Raw genomic sequence first — 27,958 nt, 5'->3', positions numbered from 1 at the left:
TATATCGATAGTATCAGCAGGGATATTTGCGATTATTATCAAAATAGGAAATATCGATAGTTGTTGATATATTGATGCTTCTAACATCCCTAGTTTCTACTAGTGAATGGAATTTTGGGCAGTCGAAAAATTCCAAAAACAAATGCGCGCACACGCAAAAGTGAAATAATTAGCATAATCTCGATTCGTAAGTGGCTGTGAAATTCAAAGCTTATGCTTTGATATTAAAGCACTTGGCCCTCCAAGGTGAACAAAACAAAATGAAGAAAAATCCATAGTTATTGAGTAAAATAATTCGTGTGCGCGTACCAGAGTCGAGTGTCGAATCGTCGTTCGTTCGGTTGTCAATGTTGCGTGTATAAAGCCAACGAATGAATTCGTTGTAATTAATTCACATTTAATTGCTGTTTGTGCATAATAAAGTTAAATCAACGTTTAGTCAAAACAATTTTCAAATGCCCTAAGCTGGCAAGCTCAATATGTATACACAAATAGTTTGTTGCATTTGTGTATGAATGTGTGTGTGTAGTAAGTGCAGCAGCTGCCAAAAAAGCGCATGTGAAATGCAGATAAGCATTTGAGGTCACTCCGACGTATTACAATTGTGTGCGTGTATGTGTGTGTATGCTTGTTTCCCTTGGATATATTCTTATTATGATCATTAGAGCAGAACCCGAGGGCAGGTGGTGTCCACACATGAGCGGACAGACAGACGGACGCACGCATTAATTATATACATACGTGAATTTACATACACATGCACAACATTGCTATGCAGGAATTTGTGTGTGTACACAAACATATGTATGTACACACGCACAAACACATGCATGCTATTAAAAAGTGACAACAACAGCAACAGCAACAACAAGAGTCGCGTCTGGCAAATTGTTCTGCTTTACGCGCATAATAAGTATTTAGGCAGAATATATATTTTTTTTTCATAAAACAAAACGTTTCGTTGGGTTGCGCTGAGCGTCGCTCATTCCGCCTATGTCCCCCCACACCGATACCCTCCTCACCTATCACCCCAGATTACTCTCTAGCTAGTTGTTGTTGTTGCTGGTGTTGTTGTCTACTGGCGACTGCGACGTCGGCGGCTGCTTCATGCTCCATTCACCTACTTTTACGCGTTGCGCGCTCTTCGCTCTCTGTTTCTGTTTCTGTTTCTGGCAGCGACCGACGTTCGTTTTCTGAATTCCAAATGAAGTCATGAGCAGCAGATTGTATGAAAACCAACAGCAACAACGAAGGCAGCAGCTAAACAACAAGACAAAAGTCGTTGTCGCATTATTACAAGAAAAGCTGTAAAATAAAAAAAAAGTGAAATTAAGTGCTTAAAAACGCGCGACAACAACAGCAGCAGCAGCAGCAGCAGCGACAGCAGCAGCAGCAGCAATATGACATGCTCGCGTCTCGTTTACACAATAACTCAAATTAATTGAATATGTTGGCAAATGAGCAAACCGAAAATTACGTTAAAAGGTGAGCAGCAACCGCAAAAGATAGCAAAACAAAAAAACAAAGGCTTGACAATTTGTGCAGTTGTATAAGTGAGAACATGTATGTGTGTGTGTGTATGTTAATGGCCAATTCATGCACACACACATACACAAACACGCTACGCAATTCAAATTGCACACATACATACGAACATGTCCAAGCGCCACGCACACAACGTATTGATATGAAGAAAAACAAAGAAAATGCACAATTATATTTTTCCCTCGAAAATTTGTAATTGTACCCTGTACACACAGGGTAACAAAAGCGGGTATAATGATTCTGTACAGAGGTATGTAACTGGCAGAAAAATGTATTTGAATTTGTTCCTTAATAACATTGTAAGCAGAGTCGATTTAAAATGGCGATACTTACTTTCATATATATCTATATTAATTTAATATTGGGCATACCTATTTCCAATCAATTTAACTTTTTGATGCCCTACCCAACTCTCCCATGATTGGATTATCGAATTTATAGAATTGTAGATTGGCTTTTTGGAACATATACGCAAATAAATGTAAATTTTCTAAACAAGTACATAAACTGTTACGAATGTAACGCAAGGAAATTCAAAGCTGAGTACAGGCTATCTTCCGGTCGGGTAAACCTTGCTGGAGCACTCTTGCTTAAGATTTTGGTTATCATAGACTTTTTTGTGAAAATCCCATGTGTACTTAGTTGTGACTCAGCCTATGGAAAGAGGAAAAATTGTAAAATATATGTCTATGTGCTTATGGACGTGTTGTGTGCGTGTGTGTGTGTGTGTGTGTTTCTCGTCGCTCTCACTTTTAATTCCAGTAAACATTGCTTTCAATTTGCAGCCCACAAATCAAGAGCTTTTAAACGGCTGCTGTTATTAACATGGCTGCCGCATCCGCTGGCCAACAGCTGCAGCAGCAGCAACAGCAGCAGCAGCACAAACTGAATATTGTTGGCAATGGGGATTCGGTTGCTGGCGTGCTGCAGGTGAACGAGTTGCAACAGCATCAACAACAGCAGCTCAACATGTATAAGCAGCAGCAACAGCAGCAGCAGCACCACCATCAAATGTTGCAGCAACAGCAGCAACAATTCTATCAGCAGCAAACGAAATTTGTATCGCGGGTCGTTACAAATGCCGCAATGCAACAACAACAACAACAACAACAACATCAGCAGCAGCAACAGCAACAACAAATCTTACCAGCTGGTTTGGTAAATGGTAGCGCCAACATGATGCAAGCCACAAATGTTGCCGGGCAGCAACAGCAGCAGCAACAACAACAGCAACAGCGCCACAGTCAACACATTTTTGTCTGTCCTGCCATTGGCTCGCCGCTGCAGCAGCAGCAGCAGCAACAGCAACACCAGCAAACCAAACAACGTGCTGCACAAATAAAGTTGCCTTTGAAGTCACCAGCAGCCGCAGCAGCAACTGTTGCTGCTACGCACTGTATGCCGGCAACAATTGCATCGCGTCAAATGAGTCAGAACAATCAACATCAGCAACAGCAGCTCTTTGCAAAGAATGTGGCTAAAACCAACAATGCCAACAATAATGCCAGCAGCAACAGCAGCAACAACAACAGCAACAGCAGTAGCAGCAGCAACAATAACAACATCAACAGCAGCATTAACAATAGCAACAACAGCGCAAATTTGGCTCCAGGCTGGCGTCGACTAACCAACAACAATGAAGTGGCCTACATCAGGTGAGTCGCTGTCTCTTCCCCTCCCCCACACTCTCTCGCCCTAAATCTCCGTCACTGTCTTTGTCTCTTACATGACATTTACAACATACCCCAGCTAAAAGTCAATCTGTGTATTGTCTGGCAGTACATATTGGAAGCCATAAAAATGTTTTCTTGCCAAACAGGAAATGCTTGTTAAAGGGGTAGCTCGGCAGATGGGCAGCTCGCGAGTGGGTGGCTATTTGAGTTGCTTGATTTTGGTAGCAGTCACGTTGCAGTACAAATGTTTTGTCAGATTCACTCACATTTGTATCCCACTCCCAGCTGGACTATGGCAACAACATGCAACTCGTTAGTGTCCGACTAGGAGATACCCGGCCAAAAACTGTCGATCTAAACTGTCGATAGTTCGTTTCTAAATAACTTCTATAATATAATATATAAAATGTTCAGAGCAAAAACCAGATAATTTGGGCTAGAAATCGATATTTATCGGGTTTAAGGCTTGCGAAATAGCTTACACAGTAGCCCAGATATGCTAAACAGTTATCGATTGTAGAAAAAGCTATAGATTTGTAGTCTAGCTTTTATCTAATCGACTTTTATTTATCGATTTCCCTGAAAAAGGCACTTCCCAGCGTAAACAGGGCTAAATAGCCTTATCTTCATTTATGCATTTGTTTAATGATATCTCGTAATGCAAGCAACACTACCCCTTTTACGCGTTTCCATTGATTACAGGGTATTTAAAGTCGAGTGGCTTTCATTATTGGCCTGTTCTCTTGGCTGCGCTGTGCACACAGCGCATATTTACCTGAGCATTATCTGCGAGTTATCATCAAGCCGACATAATTACAAACACAAATACAATATTTACACAAATATGTCGAAAACAAGCCCCCGTCTGTATGTGCCCCATTGCCCAAGTACTTTTAATTGTTCTGCTGCCGAGCGGCTGCCCAAGCAACGACTGGCAGGGCACCAGAGAGCTGGGTGCAGGGACGAGTGTACTGAGGGCAGTCTTTGGCAGTCTGTGCAAATAGTTTACGACTTTGTGGCTGGCTTCCCTGCCTGTCGTTGTTGTCATCAGAGTTGGATAATCGTTGATTCTATAAATGCCTGAAGTCGAGAGCTTGACTCGGCTGTCATAGCCTTGCAATGCCCGAGGCATTGCATTTGCGATTGGGCTGTTCAAGCACAGGAAACGATGAAAAAAGATGCTCGCCTTCTTAGAAAACCCTCAAGATTGTGCAAAATATATATATATATATATATCAGTGGGTGGGTCTGAAACAGATTTAATCAATAGCTGCCTTCAGAAATATGCTTAACTATTTTCAACAAGAAAACTCGTTTGTCTTCGACGGCCGAGTCCTTGTAGGATTATGATAGATTGATAATATTCACATAACCTGACTTTAGTCCAATTAATATTATGGGATATATGACTACATGCTTCTGACAGCAACATACTACTTCTTCTTCTGCTTCTTCTTCAATATAGCAAAATCGGCTTACAAATATTGATTCTTGAGAATGTTGGCTGTTTGTTTGGTTAAAAATTCGGGTTTCAGCCTGGTTTCCACACATATAAAAACTTAACAATATCCCAATCGGTTGGCCAACATTTGATATTTGGTATTAGCCATTTATAGAGTGGGTTTGCATGCAACTGCGACCATTTTTAGTGGCGCAATAAAAACATAATTTTATTATCTGTTCCTAGCCAGTGCCCATTCGGGACATTTCAATTGGCCTGGTCAAGCTTTGTTGCGTGTCCAGCGTTTGTCATTGTTCACAGCAGCTGCAACTGCCACACTGTCGCGTTGCGTGTTGCTGTTGCTAGTTGCTGAAAGTTTTGTTGTTTTGTGTCGGTTTCTTTTTTTGCCTTTGCCCTTGCAAATTCTTGTAAGCTTTCGTTCATTTGAACAGAACGGAACAGATAAGCAGCATTTGCGGAATACAAGTTTGTGCCACGGGGTTTGGGTTAATGGTAAAATGAATACAATCTTTTTGTTTGGCTGCCCCGCCGCGTGCATTGACGCTGTTCTCCAAGGCTATTTTCTCGGAAAGAATGAATGTTGCAATCATTTCTGCGTCGTCTGTGTGCATAAAGCGGCGATTGTGCTCAAGGATCGGCAAGTAGGGCAGATGGTTTAGCTAAATCAATAATTGTTGCGCAAGCCTTTTCAAGTCGTTGACTGCGCGCCGTGACGTCACAGAAGGACACCACACACACACACACACACACACACACACACACAGAGAGAGAGAGAGAGAATTGTGACACATGCACACTTTCAGGTCAAAGCGAGGGCCCGCCTACTGTGCCGCGTCAGAAAGCCAGAACGACACACGGACACACATAAATCATAAATTAGAACCGGCAGCTGGAATGGAGGCGACCCAAGCGCCCCGCAAGGCCGCCAGCCGTTCATCTGGCTGCAACAAGAATGCGGAATAGTTTGCCAAAGTCACACCGACAGACGACGGACAGACAGACAGAGTCGGACAATTTTTAATTTTCTTTACGGTGCGGCAGGCCCAGTCCCCGTCGCTGCCATGAGGTCTGTCCATCAGCTTTGTGTTCGCGTTTGTGTGCGTCCGCTTCTACTCACACAGCGCGTAGGTTGCATAAGCAGTCGGCGGTCCGCCGTTGTCGTCCGTCGTTGTCGACGTCTTTGTCTATGTCTATGTCTACCGCCTGCAGTGTTTGGCTGCAGGCGAGCGACCTGTGCAATGCGCACTTTTCCGTCAGTTGCAAATTTTCTGTTGATTTTGGCAACGCCCACCACACAAATTTGTCGCTGATCGTTTCGTAGGAATAAATATTGGAGAAAAAATTAGATAAACATTTTTATCTGGTTTTCTCATTTCGATTTTGGTCATCAAAATGTTTATTAATCTACGAAATTGTTTTTGGTTTTACTTAACTGTTAATGTTATTAAAAATTGGCTTTGGTTTTGTTTGAATTATTAGTTTTTCACACAAATGTTACAGCATGCTGAACTGTTTATGTTAGAAATTTATTAAAGGTTAGTTAAACTAACTAACTCAACACAATTATGAGTTTGCCTAAAATAGCTTTTGCTGTAAAATTTGATTGAAAAATCAATAAAGTATACAACTCATGTTAACTTAACAACAGTAGGAATTCATGTTAATAACAGTGTACCTTATGTTAAAGGTAGGCCCTTAGCCATAGGACATTCCAGTGAAAGGATCGCACAATAACAAAATTTAATCAAAGCTATTTAATTTTCAAAGTTACACTCGCTGACTTAACACTTGAATCCTTACATTTAACGCTGCAACAACAACAATCAAGTTTCTGCTGTCACCTGACCTCCGCTCCTTTCGTAATTGTGGCAGAATATTGGAACAGTTTCGGCCTGCTTGGCGTTGCCTTGCTAGCGCTGTTGGGGTTTATTAATTTAGCAATAGGCCCAGTCCGCGCATGCCCCTCCGCGCTGGTGTTTTGGCAGCCGCGCCGCATTGTGGGTTGTGGGCTCGAGGGTGCACTTCAAGGTCACAGAGGCGTAAAACTTTTCTACCTTCTCAGACAGAGTCGCGTCAGGGCGTGCTTTGGAGCGCATTCAACCGGCCACTTTGGCCACTTGACGCTCTTTGTGTGCGTCATTTATTAAATTATTTTAACTCGTTAGCCCAACGCCTTACCGATGGATGAGACTTCAGCTTTGGTGCCCCATCACGTTATTAGCGCATTTTGTGTAAATACAAAATTTAATGAGTCAAACGAAGCTCCAAGCTGGAAAAGACTATCGCCAGCATTCTGGTCGTAATTGTGGGCCCTTAAGCCAGCCGTGGGCCACGCCAGCTGCATACAAATTGAGCTATAAGCTTTGGCGTTGATGATGCTCATTGCCCAACCTACCTCCTCTACTACTCCTCGCAGAGTCTGCCAATTGACTTGCCATCGATTTTAGCTTACAGCCAAGCAACTAGCTAAAAATAATTAATAAACCAAACCAGTTTTAAGTCGACCCTTTTTTTCTTCTTCTGTGAGGCCCATTGATGAGAACCAATGCGGCGGCGTTGACCATGGGCTCCGATCCGGCCCTAGCCAAGGGCCAGACCCAGTCCCAGTCTCAACTCATCCTGTGCTGCTGCCGGGCTACTCAATTGACAATTCTCGCATACTCGTTTAACTTGCAACACGCTTGTTGCTGTTGTTGCCGCTCAATTATGTAGATTGTCGTCTCTGTGCAGAGTTGTTGCTGCTGCTGTTGCTGCTGTTGTTGCCGTCCTTTAGTTGCGTTGCGTTCGGTTCCGTTTAGTGGCCCTGCCGCTTTTACACTTTATGCATTATTCAGATTTCCCACACGAGATGAAGAGCAATCGCAAGGTTCTACCCCTCAGTCAGTCGCAGCTTTTGCTATTCAACATACATTTTTATTTATTTTTTTTGTTTTTCGGCTCAGATGCCTCGCTGGGCTCAAGTGCGGCTCGACGTCGTCATCATTGGCAGCGCCCTTGATTCCATCAACATGCTCACACTTTATAATTAATAAGCAGCCAGCGTCGTTTTTTCCACTTTTTTTCTTTGTTTTTTTTTTTTTGCCATGTTTTTTAACCCCAATGATTTTTATGCGCAAAATATAAAGCGAGCAGAACTTTTCAGCATTTGCGGTCATGCGTGGCTCCTGCTCCAGGGGCAGGGGCTGGACAGAGTTGAGTCAAAAAAAGGAAGAAAAAAAAGAAACTGGATTCACTGGATTCACTTTTTGGTTCTGCGCATATTTTAATGCTGTTCAAATTTAAATCTTTCCTTTTTTATAAATTTCATTGTTGTAAATATGAAATAAGCGCAAAACGGATAACGAATGTGGTTTTCGGTCGGGTTGGAATACCGAATACCCTAAAAGGCAGCTAGCAATTGTTGCAAAGCGGGTAGAACTAGATTTCCGAGATCGCATAACAAAAGATCTGTTGAACCAGTTGGGAAAACTATAACATTTTTAGAGATTCGAGTTTCGTATCTCAATGATAGAGTTAAGTCAAATGTACTTTAATAGCCGAAAGCGCATTAAATGATTTGTATGCCCAATTCTCAGCCGGATCGTCAAATCACGCGACTCAATTCCACGAGTGTTCGGCTCGGTGAGAAACTCACGTGGAGAGCGAAAACTGCGCTTAAATATATAATAAAAACCAGTTTGAATTATGCGCTGAGCGGCGCGCACTTATTTGACATGCGATCAAAACGAACAGCGAACAATTCTGATTGGTATTAATTTATGTATGTGCTTACATACATATACACCGCATACACACGAACACACATGCAGACATGTAAGAATATGCGAGCGTTGCCAACTATCGTTTAACATTGTCATGTTTATGCGAACGGGCGCGTCACTTGCCCATTATGTTAATGAGCTGTTAGTTAAACAGCCGCGTATCGCTCGTGCAGCCTTTGCACTCTGTTAACTGTTGGCATGGCTGGGGTTAATTGCCTGCGCTGGGACGGGTTAGTTGAGGCCACACTTAAACTATTGCTGACGACTTTGTAATTGGCATTTACATACAACAAATTGTGCCATTAACTAATAAATAATGAATAACATAATTTCCACGCACACCACCTTCACTACTTATGCATGGTTACTATTTTTATTGCAGTCCAACGGGCAAAACGATGCGCACACAATTCCAAATCAAGGACTATTTGCTAACACAGGGTACCTGCAAATGCGGCCTGCCGTGTCCGCTTAGGCCGGAGTACTTTTTCGATTTTAATGCCCAGGTAAGTCAGCAGTAAATCCAACTAGTTTGTCTCATAATTGTCTGTAAATACCAGCTAGGTTAGCTGGCAGCCAAAGTCTAAAGCCTGAGCTAAACCTAATTGAATGCGCATTGAGCTAACTAGCAATGAGCTCTAGGCAGAGGAAGTGGTAGGGGCACCGGCAGGGGCACACAGAAAACGGCATTCAAGCGACTTTCACTAAGCGTTGCAGCCATGTAACTGCCGCATGGCTTTATATATATACACACACACACACACACATACCCCACCGCTTGGGCAACAGATGAACGCAAAATATTTGTAAAACCAGTTTGACAACAAATCGGCTATGTCGACGTCAACGTCGACGTCGACTGCATAATCATTTAGCCAGCTTTGATCGCTCAAAACGGGCGACCATCTGCCGCCGCCGTCTTGCTCCGGATTGACAAGCATTTTCATCTTGATGTGAGTGTGTGTGTGTGTGTATATTGAGAATCGCAGTGAAATCGCCAGCAATAAGATACATTTCCAATTGGAGCAGCGCAACTGCAACGGTAAATCACATACACAGTACAATAACACTATGTGCAGGCGCTCCGCTTTTTCCACAATTTCTTTGTCTTCATCTTCTTCTGGCTCTGGCTCTGGCTCTTGCTCTGCTCTGCTCTGCCTCTTGCTCTTATTGACTTTTCGTTTTGCTTGCACCCAGTCCCGGTCCTTGCCATTCAGCTGCGCCTCGACTGAGGTCATTAATTTAAGTTTATGGTTTTCTCTTTGGTTTTTGCGTGACGTCGGCGCCAACGCCCGTCCGTCTGTTCGCACTTATGTCCGCCCGCACACAATCAATGTCCTTTGCATCGCCCACACACACACACACACACACATGTATTACCTAAACCTTTCTAAACCACACATCTCCACATCTCTCCCCGCCCGTGTCGCTCTTGTCTTCTTTGTGGCTTTCGTCAATCGATTTTTCGGTGCAATGCACTTATAACTTATCCCCATTGCCACTCCCCGCACTAACTTCGCCCCGCTTGTGTGACTTGCAGGCTGCGCTGCAGCTGCTCAGCTGACTGCGTGCATATTATCAAAAGGCAGCCGCAATTTGTTTACTAAACACTTTATTGTGCCACCGAAGAAGCCCTCCGGCCGCCTCTCGCCCCTCGCCACACCAGGCTGACCACAAAGTCGTTGACTGTCTTGGCTCCAGCTGCAGATCTCTCTCCCCCTCTGCCCCACTCTCTTTCTGCCTCTCGCTTGCCACTTCCCTTTGTCATTCTCTAGTTATGTCTGTGTATCTGCACATCGTTGTGGCAAAATGGCAACTGTGCTTTTTTTCTGCAGCTCTTGTCGACATCTCTTGGCAGCACATTCACCTAATGTCTGGACGTTCAGCCCTACCCGCTCGTCCCTCTGGGCGCTTGGGTATCGCGTTTTGGCAATGATTGATGTGGCTTCATAATGAAGTCTACGCTTGTTTATTGGTTTGTTCGTTTTTTTGTTTTGATTATTGCCATTTTGCTGTCGCTTAAGTTGCCTTTGTGTCTCATGCAACGAGGTGTGGTAGGTTAGGGATTGTTTCTTGCTTGTTGGGTGAAAGTCGCCACTCGAGTGTCACACTCACGGGCCGCCAGCGTTACGCCGCATTAGACATGTTCCATAACATATCGTATAACGCCAGCTTGCTGTCACGTTGCGGAGTTTGTGCTGCAAATTATGATATATGTTTGTTTTCCAGATCTCTTTAGATTTGTGTGACTGAAGCTGAAGCTCGAGTGACTTAGTTAACTGCTATTGGAAAATACTTTATCAAATATTTATTTGGTTATACCTGCAATTACGGCTTAGTCACAGTTGAATCATAACTAAAAGTTAATGGAAAAACCTCTCTTAGTTGAATTTGTGAAACTCGCCTAGAAGGCCAATATTGAATAAAAAACTGTTTTATATTTTCCGATTAACGGAAAGTATGTTTGGTTGGCGTTAAGTATAGAAGAACTTAAACATGCATACAGTAATATGTTTACAGAGATATGCACATGTATTTATTTTTGACCTTATAATATATACTGCTCTATTAAATGGGTTTGCGCAATTGCATACACAAACACACCCAGATGTGTTTCTGTTTGATTACTGTTTGCGTATAAATGATTGCTGTTCAACATGTCGTATGCGCAATATTCATTGCGTATACTTAATTCGTTAGATATTCAGCAGAAATAAACACACACAAGTTCCTGATTCGAACAACTCAACATTTTTATTACCCTTCGAACGTGTTCTGTATCTCCCACACAAATCACACGCACACATGCATACAGTTAATACTCACATAGCTGAACTGCAATTGACGCTAATTAAACAATTATTTGCAATTGAAATTTCCAATCGTAACGCAAAGTGCACACGAAAAACGAATGCTGCGCCTTGCCGATAAGTGCGAAACAATTGAAATTGATTTTGCCCCAGCTGACTTTAAGAGTACATAAGCATCATGTATGTATATTTATATATAAATATATACATATATATCTATATATACCTTAAGTATTCCACTGGGTTCTATTTTGAGCACGTTGAACGCAATGTGTGTAACGCAAGTTGAACAAACAAATAAAACTTTGGCCCCGGCCTCAGATCGCTTTAGCTGTCTGTAAGTCTGTCAGTCGGTGCGTCAGCTTGACGCAAGCTCAATGCGAACGGACAACAGAAACAACAACAACAACAACTGAAACAATAAGCAAACAAACTTGAGAAGGTCAGCGTCGAACGTCGACGGCAGTTCAAAATTTACAGCTCTCAATAAAAATAAGACCAAAAATTAAAACGCAATGGGGATTTTTGTTGTTGTTGTTGCTGCTGCTTGCGACACACACACACACACACGCACACACACACACACACACACACATACACACACATACACAAACAAACACAAACAAACACACACACAAGCCACAAAAGTCAAAATGATGCTATTTAAATGGCCCTGCGCCCAAGTTTGTTTTCCAACGGCTCAGCTGGTTGTCTTTCTTGAGCGTGAAGGCTGCCCGTTGCCCCACATCATCCCCACGATTGGAGATGTCAGGGCCAAGTTGGTAGCAGTTGTCTGGCCAGTGCCTGTCCGAAACCGAAAGTGAGCTACAGTCAATCCCAGTGAAGCGCTTTAGTCATTTAACCATGCTGCCCGTCCGCCCGCACGCCCCACTACACAAAATTTAACCAAGCACGTTCAGAAAGTGACGCTGTCGGTGTCGTTCCTCCTGCTGCTGCTGCTGCTGCTGGTGCACTTTTCGGCCAATTTGCATTTATAAACATTTGCTGAACGAACAGCACGGTGAGAGATTGCCGGGGCGGAACGTGCAACAACGGGTTGACGCAAAACGCAGCAGACAATTTAGCATATTCATGGAACAACAACTAAAACAATTAGCGCTGGGCCAGCGACGGCAGGTGGGCCGAGGCGATGTGTCAGTTGTGCTCGCATACCCAGCACAAAGCATGTAATAGGGTATGCTGCTTAGTTGTGTTTTTGGTAGCAGATAGCTTCAGAAATATCCTCTTTATGGCAGCAACTGAAAATGCTGAGTATCTAGTGCTTAATCAAGCATGCACTTCAAATCTATTATTTCGAGGGTATCTCTGGGAGTGATGGGACTGTGCAATTTTAACGCATTGCTTGCTGCTGTTTTTTCCCATTTCTGTTTTTGGTACAATTTGCACGTCACTCCAATTGCAAGCAGGAAGAGCAATTGCCGCGCGAATTTCAGGTTCACTTTTGGCCAAAATTGAATTTCTGGCCGAGGTTCGAGCTGGAATCGTTTTTACTGCTGTTCAGCTTGGTTTGCTTTGCTTCGCTTGCCACGGTTGGCGCATCGCCTTTTCCTTGCCAGTCATTTACGCGGGTTTTTATAGAAACTTCATTAGTCCAAATTAAATGTTGTACGCGCCGAGAGCAGACAGCGTGGCATTACGAGGGAAAGGGCGTGGAGTCAAATGAGCTGTGCCCCGACAGACGTGGTGCAGTACGCCATGATGTGTATGTTTTGCCACAGATGGGCTTAAACTGCAGAAACCTATCCATTTTCGTTGACTTTGAGGCAAGACGTAGCAAATGAAAACAGTTTAGTTGAAAGGTACAAAATAATACGGAAACAGCAGGTCAGAGGTAAAGAATAAAGAAAAGAAAGACAAAGCAAATGTTCTGAATACAAGAATTTACTTAAATCTGCTGTTTTGATTAGAAAATTCCAACTTTTTCCATCTAGCTACACACAAAAATGCTGCAAGCTTGCAACATGCCTCCTTCTGCCGCTGCTGCGACTTCTCCTCGTTGGCGTCCATTAGGCAGGACATTGCATGCGGGCAGAGCGATTTCCGTTGCGGGTTACGTCATGCATGGCATAGTGTCCAGTGCGGCACGGAAATCTTGGAGCACAGCAATGTCCTGCAGGATAACGGCAACGCAGCAACGCAACGTTGGCCACGTTGTCGACGTGACTGAGCGATTACTCACATCCGGCAGTGCCACAAGTTCCTGTCGCGAGTGCGCTCAAATGCACCAGAGTAAGAGTAAAAGCGTCAGCTGCAACTAAAGAAAAATGGCTGGTGTGTGCTTGTGAGGGGGGGGGGGGGAGAAGGGGGTGGGGGGGAGTGGCGAGTTTATGCTGCAACGAAGAAGGCGTCAGTGTACATGCGACCACCTCATTATTGTGCAACGGCCAGGATTAACGCTGTCGGACGTCTGGCGTCTGGCGCTCGACGGTCATTATGATGTTAATGAAATCCAACACCGGCCATGCACCTGTGCACAAGCTTCACACCTGCCCAATGCTTGCCACCACCATTATTGAGACCGACCAGGTCTCACTCTTTTTTTCCAACCCCCCGCTGTCTGCGCATTTTGCTTTAATTTCGTCGCAATTATGCATGCAAAAGTGCAATGTTTTGTTGGTATTTTTGCCTCTGTCGCTTGGCATTTTATTGCGTGTTTCATATAGGCGTGTCCCCTGCCCCCTGTCCCCTGTCTCCTGGCTGCCTGCCCCCGCTCTTCTCCCTTCCACTCATTTCTGTCAAAAACAGCGACAGTTAATATGTCAAATATATGCAAAATGCATTTTGAACATGCCATCTGTAAACACACATAACTTTTTATGTATTTGCACAATAAACAAGGCTATACATAAGGATAATGTATAATTATGCATGTATTAATTAATTACACTCCCTGTCTCTATACCCTGTATCCAGAGCATTTGTTAAGCAAGGCATATTGAACTCTTGATTACAAGTATTTCGTAATTCATTGCAAATGTTAACTAGCATTTTCTTCAGTTTGTATTTGATTATATTTGAAAATGATTTACTTTCTTACTTCAAAATAATATTTTGCTATTGCAAAAATATGATATAAATATAAATAATAAAACTATTTATTGTTTTATAGAATATTTTATCTTATCTTCCATTCTATCGAAGGTAATCAAGGAAGGTTTTTCAGAAATCACTAAAATGTTGACTGCAATAAAAAGCGTCTTCTTTAACAACATTTTTTCAATATTGATACAATCCCGATCGTAACTCTAGATTTATCTAATATTTGGGAATGAATGAATCTTTGACGAAACTGAAACTATTTTATGCGGAATGTCATATCGATTTTGGCTTTAATCCCAAATTTATTTGCAATTTTTCTAGTTGGTTTATTTTTGATAGTTGGTTTATGTCCTTTGATAGTTCATGCTCTTCAGCAGAAATCTGCTCCCTTTGTGCACAATAATAAATATTGGGTGATTGAATGATATGGTTAACCGTAATGCAGCTTATCAGCTTGTTGTTGTTGCTGCTGCAACATGAATGGCTTTTGCCCACAAATTATTTTTCCATTTAATGACATTTAAATTATCGTGCATATATGTTATAATTTTTGGAAAATTTCACAATGGCTCGCATTTAATTTCCCAGTCCAGCTTGGGCATGGGACCAGGACTCGGCTGGTATATGGAGAGGATTCTGTCTGTGTTGCATTTCGCATGTCATATTATTTACAAAGCTGACAGTTGGATTCCCAAAACGAGGTCCCTGTTGCAAATGCAAAATCTACCACATATTTTCGTATGCTTGAATTAGGGGGACTGTATGCCAGGAAGGGGGCGAGGTTGGGTTAGAAGGAAGAGTCGGCTCTGAGGTTTGCGCAGCAACTCGAAAGCTCATTGTCTAGGCGACGCACGGGGAGCGGGAGGTAGGTTTTCTTGCGTTTGAAATGCTGAAATTATATTTGCTTTTGTGGCAGCCTTTGCAAGGCAGTTGGCCGCCTTCTGACTAAGTGGCAATAGCAGCCGCAACAACGGCAATATGAAAAGCCACAGCAGCAATTGAAATATGAAAATACAGAGCATAGACAAGAACAACAACTACCGTCTGGGTTGAGTGTCGTTTGGGTGAAGTCATCCACTGGGAATTGAATATTCGGGACTGGAGATTGGAAACGCCCAAGAGAATTTGTATAATGCCTATCTGGCTTGGGCGTGTCAAATTAATAAACTTCAATGTGTGCCGCCACGAGATAGATAAATGTATTTGTAGCTCTTAAGTTCACTATGAATTTGTGGCATACACTTGAGTGAGTTGTAAGAGAGGGAATCGAGTTGAATCATTGCAGAAAGTTTAATGGATTTCTGATTTTCTTGTACAGCTTTTGTTCACATCATTTGTAGTTGTTATGCAGTTACAATCGACTTTTAAGGCAAGAGCACATCGGTTCTTATGTACGTTCACTAACTGAAATTGAAATGAGTATATTAGTTTTGTGTAATCTGCGTCCTGCTGCTCGTCCGACTGTCCATAAGAATCAATTGAAGTTCGGGAATCGCTACTTGGAATATATATTCGTGTATACCTGTGTAAGATAGATTTGAATAAGATTAAGATTTATACTCGCATTGGGCGCGTGGCAAATTCCTAGACTCTATACCTTCTACAGATTTGATCCTAGTCTTAATTGAAGACCTCTGATTAGCTTGTCTAAAGACCAATCCAAAGGCTCTTCCCAGTATGTTTTTAGACCGTGAGCGAGTATTAATGCAGTAGGTTGCATCCGGCAGCAGTACTCTTACTTGTTTTTCGCTCCTTCTAGCTAAACGTTTTAATGTATTTTTTATCCAAGTTTGGACTATGGAATTTTCACTTGGGTTCGCTCGTTTATTCGTTGCGAGTGCTTTTGCGCAAATTGTTGACCAAATTGGTAGAGACTCGTTTCCAGCGCTTAAGCGGCCAATGAAGCAATTGCCGTACACTGATTGAAATGACACAAAAGGCGCGACCAGACCCAAAAAAGGGTCGCAGTCATGCTTCGAGGCGTGCAAATCGATGCCCCCAAATGACTCATTTGCATAAATTCCTAGCCTTATGCACCTGTAGTCGGCTTGGGGTCGGGGCAGAGGCGTTGCTATGGCGCCATCAAATCTTTTGATGTACTCAATAAGCGCAATTTGCAGCATCTGATTGGATTACATGTGTTCGGTATACTCGATTGGGTCGGTCTCAGGTATCTACTTACAAAAATGCTAATTGGACGTTTGCTCCGAGCTGCCTTGCGACTGTGTGTGTGTGTGTGTGTGTGTGTGTGTATTTGTTTGTTTGTATGTTTGTTCATACTGCATTTTATGTGCTGAAGGTTACCTAAGCAAAACAAAGAACTGAACAGCATAGTTGGGCTGACGACTTAGCAATACCCTATATTTTTTCTTACTAAACATAGTAAGATTATCACATCGCATTTAATTTTTAGAAGTATGAAGCAAAAAGTGATATATATATATATACATATATATATATATATATATAGATGTGTACATTCTGAAGCATTCAAAGCTTAAGTCCGACACAGGATATATTTTTCTGTGTCCCAGAACTTGATATGCTGTTAAGAGTAAAGGGTATAATTATGATGGATAATTTGTGCAAAACTAGTGTCAGGCTTTTATTACTGTGTTCAAGTGTATAAAGAATCGTTTCAGACCAAATAAAACGATTAAGGAAACTAAAAACACCCGTCTATCGTATAACTCTAGGGTATAAAAAGCGTCGTATTGGACGGAAAAACTTCGATGGGGCGTTTGTTGAGTTTTTGCCAATGCGACTCACGTTTTATATGTAAATTAATGGCAGCACCCAAGTCTATGTGTATCCCAGCTGTGTGTGGTTGTGCCTGTGTGTGTGATTAAAATTTCGATTTCAAATTGACAGCAAGAATCGCAAGTGCGTTGTCGACGGCGCCACAATCCATTATAGCAGAGCTGTTGAATTCTAATTGCTAATGTGGCAATTTGTTGCATTATGTTAATTGCAGGTGCCCAACATGCCATTAAAGGTGTCGCCAGGTAGCGGCCAGGAGACCGTAAATGCGACAACCACGTCGCTCTGCTCGCATCAACGGCATTTGGTCGAATCGGAGAAGGTGCACAATCCGCAGCCCGTCAAGGATTTAATGATGGCAACAATGTCGGTGACAGCAACAGCAGCAACTGCAGCAGCAACAACAGCAACATCAACAGCTGCTGTCACTGTTGGCGATGCGTTTACTGCGCTGATGACAACAGCAACAGCAGCTTCAACAACAGCAACAACAACAACAGCCACAACGACGACAACGTCAGCAACTGCAACAACGGCAACAACTCTTGAACTGGCCAACAAAGGTGAGTGCGCGGGCTGACAGCTAAAAATTCTGTAGACCAACTTTAATCAACGTTAAGCAATAACAACAAAAAGCAGGGCAGGACAAACGACACTATATTTAAGCTTAGTGCTTGACTGCATAGGGTTGGCACAGTGCCTCAGTATATAATTAAATGCAAAGCCTTGTACTTTATTCAGATATTGCTTTTGATGCATAATTAGGCAAGTACAGAGTCCTTGATAGACTTAACTGGAAACAGCTTTAAAAGAAAATCAAGGAGCCTAAAATAATCCTAATAAGTCAATTGTAAAGATTGTTGTATGTGTTAGCAGCATTTGTCCAAGTATGACACATTTTTTAACATGGTTAAAGACCTAAGGTAAATTTGAAGTTTTTAACTTCATTTGTTAAACTTGGTTTTCACTTCCACGATAAATCTTTATGGCTTTCAATATTCTTAGTAAAGAAACTGAACGTTACTGAACGTTGTTAATGTTGGAGACTAGAGAACTAGAATGAAGTGAAATATATATACTTATATATATATACTTTATGGGGTCGGAGAAGTCTTCTTCCATGCATTAAACATTTCATGACAAAATTATAATTCCAAGCATATAAAATGGTACATTTTAACATACCAACTGTTGTATAGACTGAAACAGGAAAAAAGAAAACACTTAAGCTGTCCTATACAAATCTTGCTAATTATAGTGTGCATTCCAATTTCAATGCCATGACAACCCTGGCAAAATGGGCAACGGCAAACGTTCCCAGCGGTAGCAGAGCCTTTGCTGCGCACTAAAGTATGCTAAAGCAAAAGAATTGTGAGAACTGCATATTTTGCTCGATTGCAAAAACGACGTCAAGCTTGAGAGGCAGTAGGGCGTGACAAGGGGTGGGGCGGTGGGTAGAGAAGAACAGTTGAAAATAGTGTAGATACGTGCGATAAGTGCAGGCGAGGCCGAGAAAAGTAAAGCAAACCTCGCGAAAGCCAGCACAGCAGGAGCCAAAAGCACACGGTGCAAACAAACAATGCTATGTACATATGCGCATACCTATCCACACACACACACAAATACACACACACACACACAAGCACACATGCATAACGGATGCAATTGGAATGTGCTTGGCATGCTGGCAAGTGGAAAACACTGCCTAGACAATGATAAAGTGAAAAAGCACACATTGCAAGTGGAAGAAAGGGACAGAGAGAGACAGAGAGGGAGATAAATAGATGCAGTGGATGGTGGAATATAGAGAGAGATAGAGCATAGTATTGCAAAAAGGATGATACGCACACATGTTAAAAGCAAAGCAACAGCAAAAAAAAACAAATGGATTGGCGAGTTCAACAAGCTTTAAGCATCAGCGCTTTGAGGACGTAGGCGTGGCAACAGCGTTGCCTTGACAGCAAGTGCACTTGCAGCTGCCCCCCTCCGGCACCTCGTCTCTCCTTGCATTGGCTTGCGTCATGTTTTTTTCCGCCCGCTGTTTGTTTGCTTTTCTGTTGGCCTTTGTGTGCCTGTGTGTGGGTATGTATGTGTGCGTGTGTTTGCTTCGTCCTTTGTGCGCGCCTGTCAAAGGACCTGAACATGTTTGTGCAGTCAAAAGCCCGTTCAGGAATGTCGCCTCATCTGCCGTATAGCTTCGGGCAGCTGCATGGATCTGGGCATTTGTAAACATAAATATTATGTTTATTAAATACCCTCAACTGTTTAACATTTCCACTTCAGAGCGCCCGCAGCAGCCATTCGTGGCCGACAATGGGCAGGGGCAGGGGCGGGGGCAGGGAAAAGTTTCTGGCTACCAGCGCTAACTGTACGAGTTTTGACCATAAAGTGCCTAACGAAAGTGGCTAGAAATTTTAAACAGCATTTTTATTGCCCAAATCCGTGTTAAAAGTTTCTAGTGCTGTCTGAGCTCGGTTGTTAGGGCGTTGCTCGACAGCCATGTAAAGTAATGTAATTGATAATTTTGGCAAAAAAAAAAAGTGAATATGTTTAATTAGTTGAGTAATTACAAACAAGCTCGCAATTACAATTATGAATCTTATTGACTAAGGAAACTTAACTTTAATAAATTACTAAAGTAATTAAACAACAGTTTGTAATAAGATTGTTTAATCAAGGGAAGTGTGTTAACTTTGCAAGGGAATATAACTTGTACCTTTAGCAAATAAATTACATATAAGTACTTAAGTAATTATAAAAAAGTTTGCAATTAAGCTTCAGAGAGTAATTGACTAATTTCGTTAAAATATGAATAACAAGTAAAAGTGCCCTAGTCGATGCCCGACAAGGGGATATCCTGCACCTTCTCCTGCCAACATCAAATGCGGCCCTTGTTAGGGGGAAGCGTTATCTAGAATTGAATTGATTCCATTCTAGAAGCTACAGATCAAATTTGGCTAGTGCCAAAGAGCTGGTCAAAGAGATTAACCCTAAAAAAACAGGCTTTCGATATCTTTTTTTAACGATTGTTGGACTCGGGGCAATTTATCGATTATCGAACTGCGCGGGCACTAAGAAGACCTACGTTCTGGAGGACCTTCCTGCTAGATCGACTCGGCTGTTGATGCTGATCAAGCATATGCATACTTCGGTTGGAGATGCTTCCTTCCCTTCTCCCTGTTGCATACATTTGCACAAATACATTATACCCCTTTTAGCCATTTTAAATGGGTTTAGGGCTTAACAACTTTTAAAATATATCGCTTACACAGAACAAACACAGTAATTTGTATACATTACTTTCTTTAGTAGCTATAAAAACAATTTGCAATTAAAATCGATAGAGTAGCCAAATAACTCGCTGCGATTTAAAGTATTGTGCTTTTATAAACTATCCCAGAGTGTTTGTTCTAGTTAAGGGTCTGCCCTGTAGAATAAATCCGTTTGGTCTCTTGCGCCCTTTTGATACAAAGTCTGGCTTTCAATTCTGCTTTTGTGGCATTCAACGCGTTTGGATTTCAATTTGAGATACGACAAAACTGTTGCCGCTTTGCAGGAGACGCACAGCAAGTCACACGCACAAAAAAAAGTGGGATTTTGAATGCGTTTGGGGTCACCTTTAAGCGCTTGCCACCCTCTACCCCGTGGGGCTGACACTTTGCCGCACAGAAGGTGGTGCTGTAGCGGCTGACTCCACCCACGGGGCGGGGGGTTCATTTGTGCATGGTGCTCGGCAGCTGGGCAAACATTGTTAAAACTTTCAAATGAAAAGGTTAATTGAAACAAAAGGGACTTGACGGCAAAGTTTAGCCATGCGCGTCCGTTGCGATCTGCCCATCAGCCACGCCCACTGGCCAAGAGGCGCAGGCACTCTCTGTCCTGCAGCTGGGTTAGGGGGGGGGGGGGGGGGGGGGGGGGGCATTAAAATTGCGGCGCGAAGCAAAAGTTTGCTGCGTTTTAGAAATTTTCGCGACTGCGGCTTACAGGAGTGTTTGCATGTGAGTGGGAGGAGAGGGTCTCCACAGGGTTGGACTTGCACAGCGCCCCGCTAGACGCCCTTTATTTAATATATTTATTTCATTATAAAGCCGAATTGGGATTGGGTTAGGCTTATGTAGTCTTCGACTAAAATGCATTCTCCTGCTTTGGGTAGAAAACTGTTTTGAGTATTGTACTCCGCTCGAATATATGAAATGTTAGTCTTGAATGTAAGAGTATATACTTGTTAGAACTCTTATTTAGCTAAAAACAGATTACGACAAATTAGAAAACTTTTCTTTAATACCCTGCTCAAAATTTGAGTCCACATTGCTTTCAACAACGTCTCTTATATATAAAATTGTTTAATAATTAAGTTATCGTATAAATGCTATATATCTGCAAGGGCATTTCGTGTTCCAAAAAACGTTGAATGCTTTTTCTTTTCACTTGAAAGCATTTTTGAGTTTTTCTAAATGTTGCAGGTAATGGTTGCAGCCAAGTGTTTGTCCTTTTTGTTTCGCATTTTAATTAAATTTGCCATTATCTGAGCGCTGAACCATCTGAACCTTACTTCCCCGCAGCTATTGCTAGAACCAGTCTCTAGTCCCCTTCCAGATCCCCGCTCATAAGTTTGCGGTGCACGTTTTCGTGTTTTGATTTTATTGTGCTTCGCTTTCGCAGCCATTTGGCATTTGGCGCTTTTTGTTGTCTGTTTTCGTCAAGTGGCAAGCGGCAAGTGGCAAGTGGCAAGTGGCGACCTTTGCGGAACGCCCTTTGCTTGCTGGGGGACACGTTGCGGGCACTTTAAGGACGACGCACTTTGCATAAGCAACGAGACGCTCGCAATCTTTACTGACTTTTCCTTTTGAATTGTTGCTACATTTCAGACGCTGATTGCCTCAAGTATGGCAACAACACCAACAATAACAACAACAACAACAACAACAACTATAAGCTGGCGTGCAGGACATCATATGCAGCAACAGTTCCAGTCGCAGCCACGCCCATATGCACAGCAGCGACCGTGATGCAAACTAGTCAAGCAACTGGCATGGACAGCGCGCCAAAACGAGCAGCTCCTGCTCCTCTTCCAGTAACAGCTGCAGTAACAGCTGCCCCAACGCATGTGATAAAGCCCGCGACAAACGCGTCTAGCCCTGCTCCTCTTCCGTTAGCCCAGCAGCCCAACTTCAAGGATGATCCCGCGGGCTATTTGCAACAGCAAACAACGCTGCTGCACAATACGCTGGGCGTGGGCTTAGATGCTAAGCCTGTCACGGCTACTTCCACGGGCACGGCCACTGCCAGAGCTCTGCCCCAAGAGCCCATTGTGCATAGTTCCCAGAATCAGCAGCAGCGGGAGCGCATTCGCCGTCTCTCGCTCTTTGCCGGCGGCAAAGTGGAGCAGGAGCCGAGCGCGGCGTCTAGCCATGTGCCACGCTCGCTGCTTGTCGATACGGCAGCTGCATTTGCACGCCCACAGAAGCCCCAAATCACCAGCATTACAGTGGTGCCAGCGCCGCAGGAGTCGCCAGTGTCCAGCAGCGGGCCCGAGGCAGAGAAGCGGCCCGAGCAAGTGGGCGCCATCTCAACCAGCCACGAGAGTCCACGCCACAGCCTCTCTTCGCCCACGGACTCTATAGATTCGGCCAAGAGTACGCCCTCCGCCTCGCCAAAGCCTCAGCAGGCGCAGCTTCAGATGCAGATGCAAATGCGCCAGCCCCAGGTCCAAGCACAGGCAACGGCACAGCCCACAGCCCAGTTGCGTCTGATGCGTCAACAGTGTCAACCCGTGGTGGGTGCGGGTCAACGCCAGTCGATGGCCAATGGGACAACTACGCTAACACGCAGTATTGTCACGACCACGGCGGGCATCAGTCGACCAGGCACCACGCTGAGCAGCGCCAACTCCGCCGTGGCTCACCTGCAGTCGATGGCGAGCAATGCTGGCGGCAACCAACTGATCATGACTTCATCCGGCCAACTGCTGGTCATACCCTCGGCCAGTAAGCAGCAGGCAACCGCTGCACAGCCGCAGCGGCAGGCGCAGACAGCACAGCTGCACGCCCAGCCTGGCGGCGGCTACATTGTTAGTCAACCCTCGCCGATACTTAACACCAACGGAGCCAAGTTGCTGCATCATCAGATAATCAGCTCGCAGGCCAGCCAAATAAGTCAGATCAGCCAGGCGGGCGCCGCGGCAGCGCCACAGACTGTGCTGCTCAACACATTGCCCAATGGCGGCTACATCGTCCACCACCAACAGCAGCAGCAACATCCGCAGCAGGAGCAACATCAGCTGCTGGGTATACCACAGCCAGCGACGCATATTATTGCCTCGCCCGAGGCTAAGCGGCGGACACGTAAACGCAAAAGCTCTGTGTGCAGCACACCGCCGCCGCCGCTGGTCTGTGGTGTTAACGGGTCGCCGGCAAAGGCGCACTCGCCTCAGATCTCACCCAGCATACCCAGCCAGGCGCCAGCGCTGCTGCAGCAGGCGGCAAATGCCGCGGCGGTTGCAGCTACGGCGCCCCCGCCGCAATTCTCGCAGCAATTCCAGCTAAGTCCAGGCATCCAAGGCATTGTGGTCAACAAACCAGCGACGGCGGCGCCTCAGACGCAGCAGCTGCTGCTACAGAACGGACAAATATTGCAGCAGGTGAATCTTATTGGCCAGCAGCTACTTATGCCCGCCGGCCTGGTCATGGGCCCGGACGCAACCCTGTTGCAGATACAAAATATGCCCACGACAAGTCTGCTGACTCACCAGGGCCCGGTGATGCTGCGCACGCCCTCACCACAGAACAAACCCTCCTTCATCTCGCCCAGCGGCGGTGGCCAGCAGTATATAGTGGGCGCCAATGGGCAGCTCAGTCCCATTGGCCAGATCTACTCGACGCCCATGGGCCTGGTTATGCCCACAGCTCAGCAGAGCGGCGCATCCTTTGTGCAGGCCAGTCCCACTGCCACCATACAGATTCAGCAGCAGCAGCCGCAGCCACAGCAGCATATAAGCCTGCAGCCACCCCAGGCGACCAGTTTCGTCTCGGAGTCGCATAGTAGTCGCCAATCAACCGCCGCCAGTCCGCCGGATACCACCACTTGCAGTCCGCGCAGTCCCGAAAGACCGCCCAGCCATCGCAGCAGCGGTAGCGGCGACATGGTCAGTCAGCAAAGCTGTGATTCCAATTAGGATCTAGCATTTATATTAATTCTCGTTGTTTTTCAGGTGCAGTGCGTCTCAAGCTCGGAGCCTGATGCGGCCATTTCGCCACAAAGTACCGAGAGCCGCCAGTCGCCCTCTTCCACGGATTGCGAGAGGAGTGAGTGCTTCATTTATATACCCATGGCAGTTCATTGATTAAATCACTTGTCATTGTCACAGGCATCTGCAGCAGTAACGTGTTTAGCCAGCCTGGCAGCATGTATAAGCCCTCGGAGCCCAAAATTCGACGTATTCACATCACATCGCAGCCGGCACCGACGCCGACGGAGAGCAACCATTCTGCGGGTCTTATGGGTCAAGGTATGCGTTTGGCTAGCTCCACAGCCCTGTCCATCTCATCATCATCGTCAACTTCATTGTCAACATCATCAATAACAACGGCGGCATCGGGTCGCCAAGCCATGCACCAGCACCAGAACCAGCACCCGCACCAGCCCCAAGCCGCAACCTCGAACAGCCACCACAGCGTCTTTATCCATAATCAGAAAGTAGTTAGCGTTGACTACCAGGGTAAGGCCTTGCCAGTGTCCTAATGCCATCAGCAACCACTAACTGCATCCATTTACCACTAACTGACCCACACCACCACCGTCACCGTCACCGCCACCGATCACTCACACACCTGATGCATGTCAAGCACTTGTCGCACCCCACGCATCCCTCTGCACTCTGCTTTTGTTGTGTGCTTTCTGTTCTGTTTCGTCTACCGTCGGGTATCGGGTATCGGGTGTTGGGTACTGGGTATCGAGTATTGAGTATTGAGTATCGGCTACATTAACCAAGCCGCTGCCTCCAAATCTCTATGTAGAGTCGCCCACCACCACGCAGCTGCCGACCACTTCGGATGCACCAGCGCTCAATGAAGCTGCTCCACTCAAAACCACCTGCCGCACGCCCACCAAACGGGCACGTCGACAACACCGCACGTTGGCAAGAAATTCGCCAACTGGCACTGTGGCACTGTTGCCACCGCGAACATTTGCCATTGGCGAGCTGATCTGGGGGCCGGCACGTGGACATCCCGCCTGGCCTGGCAAGATAGTCAAGATGCCCGACGGTGTCTGTACACCGTCGCAACAGTTCGATCACGTGTGGGTGCAATGGTTCGGCGGCAGCGGCCGTTCCAGCACCGAGCTAATTCCGGTCAACTTGTTGCAGAGCCTATCCGAAGGCTTGGAGGCGCACCACAAGGCGCAAAAGGATACCAGAAAGTGAGCATCACATGAGAAGAGGGTGAAAATAAATATGCCAACTGAGACTGAGAGAGAGAGAGAGAGAGATTTGAGCTGGGATCGATGGGGTGTCCAAGTGTTATAGATTCCGGTGCGACGCAGAATCGAATAGATTTGGCTTAGACTTCCATCGATTTATTTCTTTTTTAGATCTGCACCAAAAAGCACTTAAAAAAAACATTTTTAATAAGTTATTTCTTAAAGTAGAATTATTATGCAAAGATTTTTAAAGTAATATGTTTTTAAATGTAGATTTTAATGTAACATGACAATTGATACGAAACTTTTTTCCTTAATATAATCCCAGCTTATTTATATATTTATTCATTTCTTCAAGCATATTTATCATGTTACATATAAATATTTTGGATCATGTGGCGATTCGAAAATTATGATTCGTCGGTTTCAAATTTGCAATTAAATTCGTACAAACTTTCAAAAATTGAATTAAATAGACTTTATTTGAATATTTAAAAATGAAAAAAAGTAAATGTTTAAAGTTCAAGGCATCTTTCTAAATTGTATTATACTTTGTTTGGAAAGTTCTTATATTCGAGTCGCCACAGTACAAAAGAATTGAATTCAGATATTTTTGCAGTATATATTTAGAAATTTGTATATTTAGTATTTGAGCTTTCTTTGCAAAAGTTGATTATTTTGTAGCATTTGCATTTGCGTATTACTCGTACTTGTTGTGCAGTGTAGCAATGATTGGCATTCAAATGCATTTTTAATTAGTTTCGACTTTAATTTGTCCATTTAAATTTTAATTTTGCTAATTAATATTCTTGTTTCTTTTTTTTATTATTATGCGCTGACAAAAACAAATAAATCGCAACGTGTGTGTATGCGTATGCATATGTGTGTGTATAACAATATGTGTGTATATGCATAATCATCATCATCTTCAACATCATCATCATGACAACCACCTCCTACCTACCAAAAACTCCCCAAAACCACAACACACACGCGCACACACACCAACCACACACACGACCAACCACCCACCCACCAATACCACAATGTACCAACCAACCAACCCACAAAGGAGCCGCAAACTGAACTCGCAACTCGAGCAAGCTATACAAGAAGCAATGACTGAGTTGGATAACATTTCAGCATCGGCAACCACAACAGCAGCAGCAGCAGCAGCATCCGCAGTAATTGGCCACCAGCTGCAGCAGCCCACGTCAACGAACAATGGCGTCCACGGGTTGGCGCGGGGTAAGCGCACAGGGACGTCAAGTGGGCAGGCGAACGTTGGGGGCGCCAGCATGACGCTCTCCGCTAGCACAGCGGCCACCCTGAGCGGACTCTTCAATCAGCAGCGTGCCAAGCCCATACGGATAGCGCCCGCACCGCCAACGGGCGTGCCGTCAGCATCGAGTGCAGCGTCGTCGCCGTCGGCAGCAGCAGCGGAGATCCTGAAGCTGGCCAAATGACCAGCGCTGTCGGCGCTGCCGTCGACAGTAACCACAGCAAATTATACGCTCGTTATTGGGCACAAGTAGAGGCAGCTGGCCACAAACAGTATATACATATATTTATTTATACATATATATATGCTATATACACGCATCCATACTTAAGTGTGTAGTTAGATATCAGCCCCAACTGTCTGTCGCTGTTTTCTATAATTTTCTATCGAATTACGACTCTGCTTAGTTGCGCCTGTGCGTTGATGCCACATCTTTGAAATAGACAATAAAACAATATGAAAATGTTAACGGAAACGAAGTTACAAAGAAGAAAGAAAAAGAGAGAAAACGCTTAAACAATAAGAGAACAATAGTTTTTTGTTGCTTTGTAAAGCAGTGCGCCTGCCCAAAGCGCGAAACTCAGTTGTTTTTGTTTTTCTGTATATATTTACATAGAAGGATAGAAGAAGGATCAGAGCGAATGCCTATTTTTATCATTATAATGAACAGATTGTAAATGTTAGGTACATATTTATTTATTGCGTATAAAGTATATAGTTTGCATAGGTTTTTTGTTTTCGTTGCAATCTTTAGACTTAACTATTATTTTTATATTTAGATAGCATAAGCCGATTTTTAGCCATTAAGTTATAACCAGCCAATTTATGCACATTTCGATGAGCTAATTGTTTTTGGCCCAATCCAACAAATTCTTGCAGGAGAAACATATAAATCAAAAGCATATAACTGATACTAATTCTAATTTTCAAATACTTAAAGAATGGGAAATATCAACAAATTATTTACGTTAAAGCAAACAACTCGAAACACTCAGCTAACGAGTTTGAGAACCTAACAAAAAAGAGAATTATATTTATAAATTGTTATTATTTATTTAGTTAAACTATTGTAAAATTCTAGAAAACAAACAACAAAAAACAAATTGACATTTAAACACGTAGCGAAAATCCACTAAAAGAAACAATAAATAAATGCTAAAAATATTCCCGAAAAATATCAAAGCGTT

At 43.9% G+C, this 27,958-nt stretch overlaps 1 protein-coding gene across 4 annotated transcripts; it reads left to right on the top strand.

Annotated features, from left to right (window-relative positions):
• Positions 1-118: 118 nt before the first annotated feature.
• On the top strand, positions 119-27,928 carry LOC115757708 (flocculation protein FLO11). 4 transcript variants are annotated; one of them, XM_030698064.1, is made up of 10 exons: positions 119-187; positions 1,177-1,485; positions 2,331-3,200; positions 8,824-8,947; positions 17,286-17,634; positions 21,940-24,215; positions 24,282-24,375; positions 24,438-24,578; positions 25,087-25,489; positions 26,562-27,928. In XM_030698064.1, exons 3-10 carry the CDS (start codon positions 2,371-2,373, stop codon positions 26,953-26,955), a joined length of 4,611 nt encoding a protein of 1,536 aa, XP_030553924.1. In that variant the 5' UTR covers positions 119-187; positions 1,177-1,485; positions 2,331-2,370; the 3' UTR covers positions 26,956-27,928. The 4 variants fall into 4 exon arrangements, with proteins under 4 accessions (XP_030553924.1, XP_030553922.1, XP_030553925.1 ...); XM_030698062.1 differs by having other exon boundaries at positions 141-528; XM_030698065.1 differs by lacking the exon at positions 25,087-25,489 and having other exon boundaries at positions 141-528; positions 26,633-27,928.
• The last annotated feature ends 30 nt before the right edge of the window (positions 27,929-27,958 follow it).

Source organism: Drosophila novamexicana, unplaced genomic scaffold (assembly GCF_003285875.2).
Source record: "Drosophila novamexicana strain 15010-1031.04,08,12 unplaced genomic scaffold, DnovRS2.1 tig00000108-arrow-pilon, whole genome shotgun sequence".
Taxonomy (NCBI): domain Eukaryota; kingdom Metazoa; phylum Arthropoda; class Insecta; order Diptera; family Drosophilidae; genus Drosophila; species Drosophila novamexicana.
Note: the sequence above shows the minus strand (reverse complement) of the source record. Positions and strands in the feature narration are given on the sequence as shown.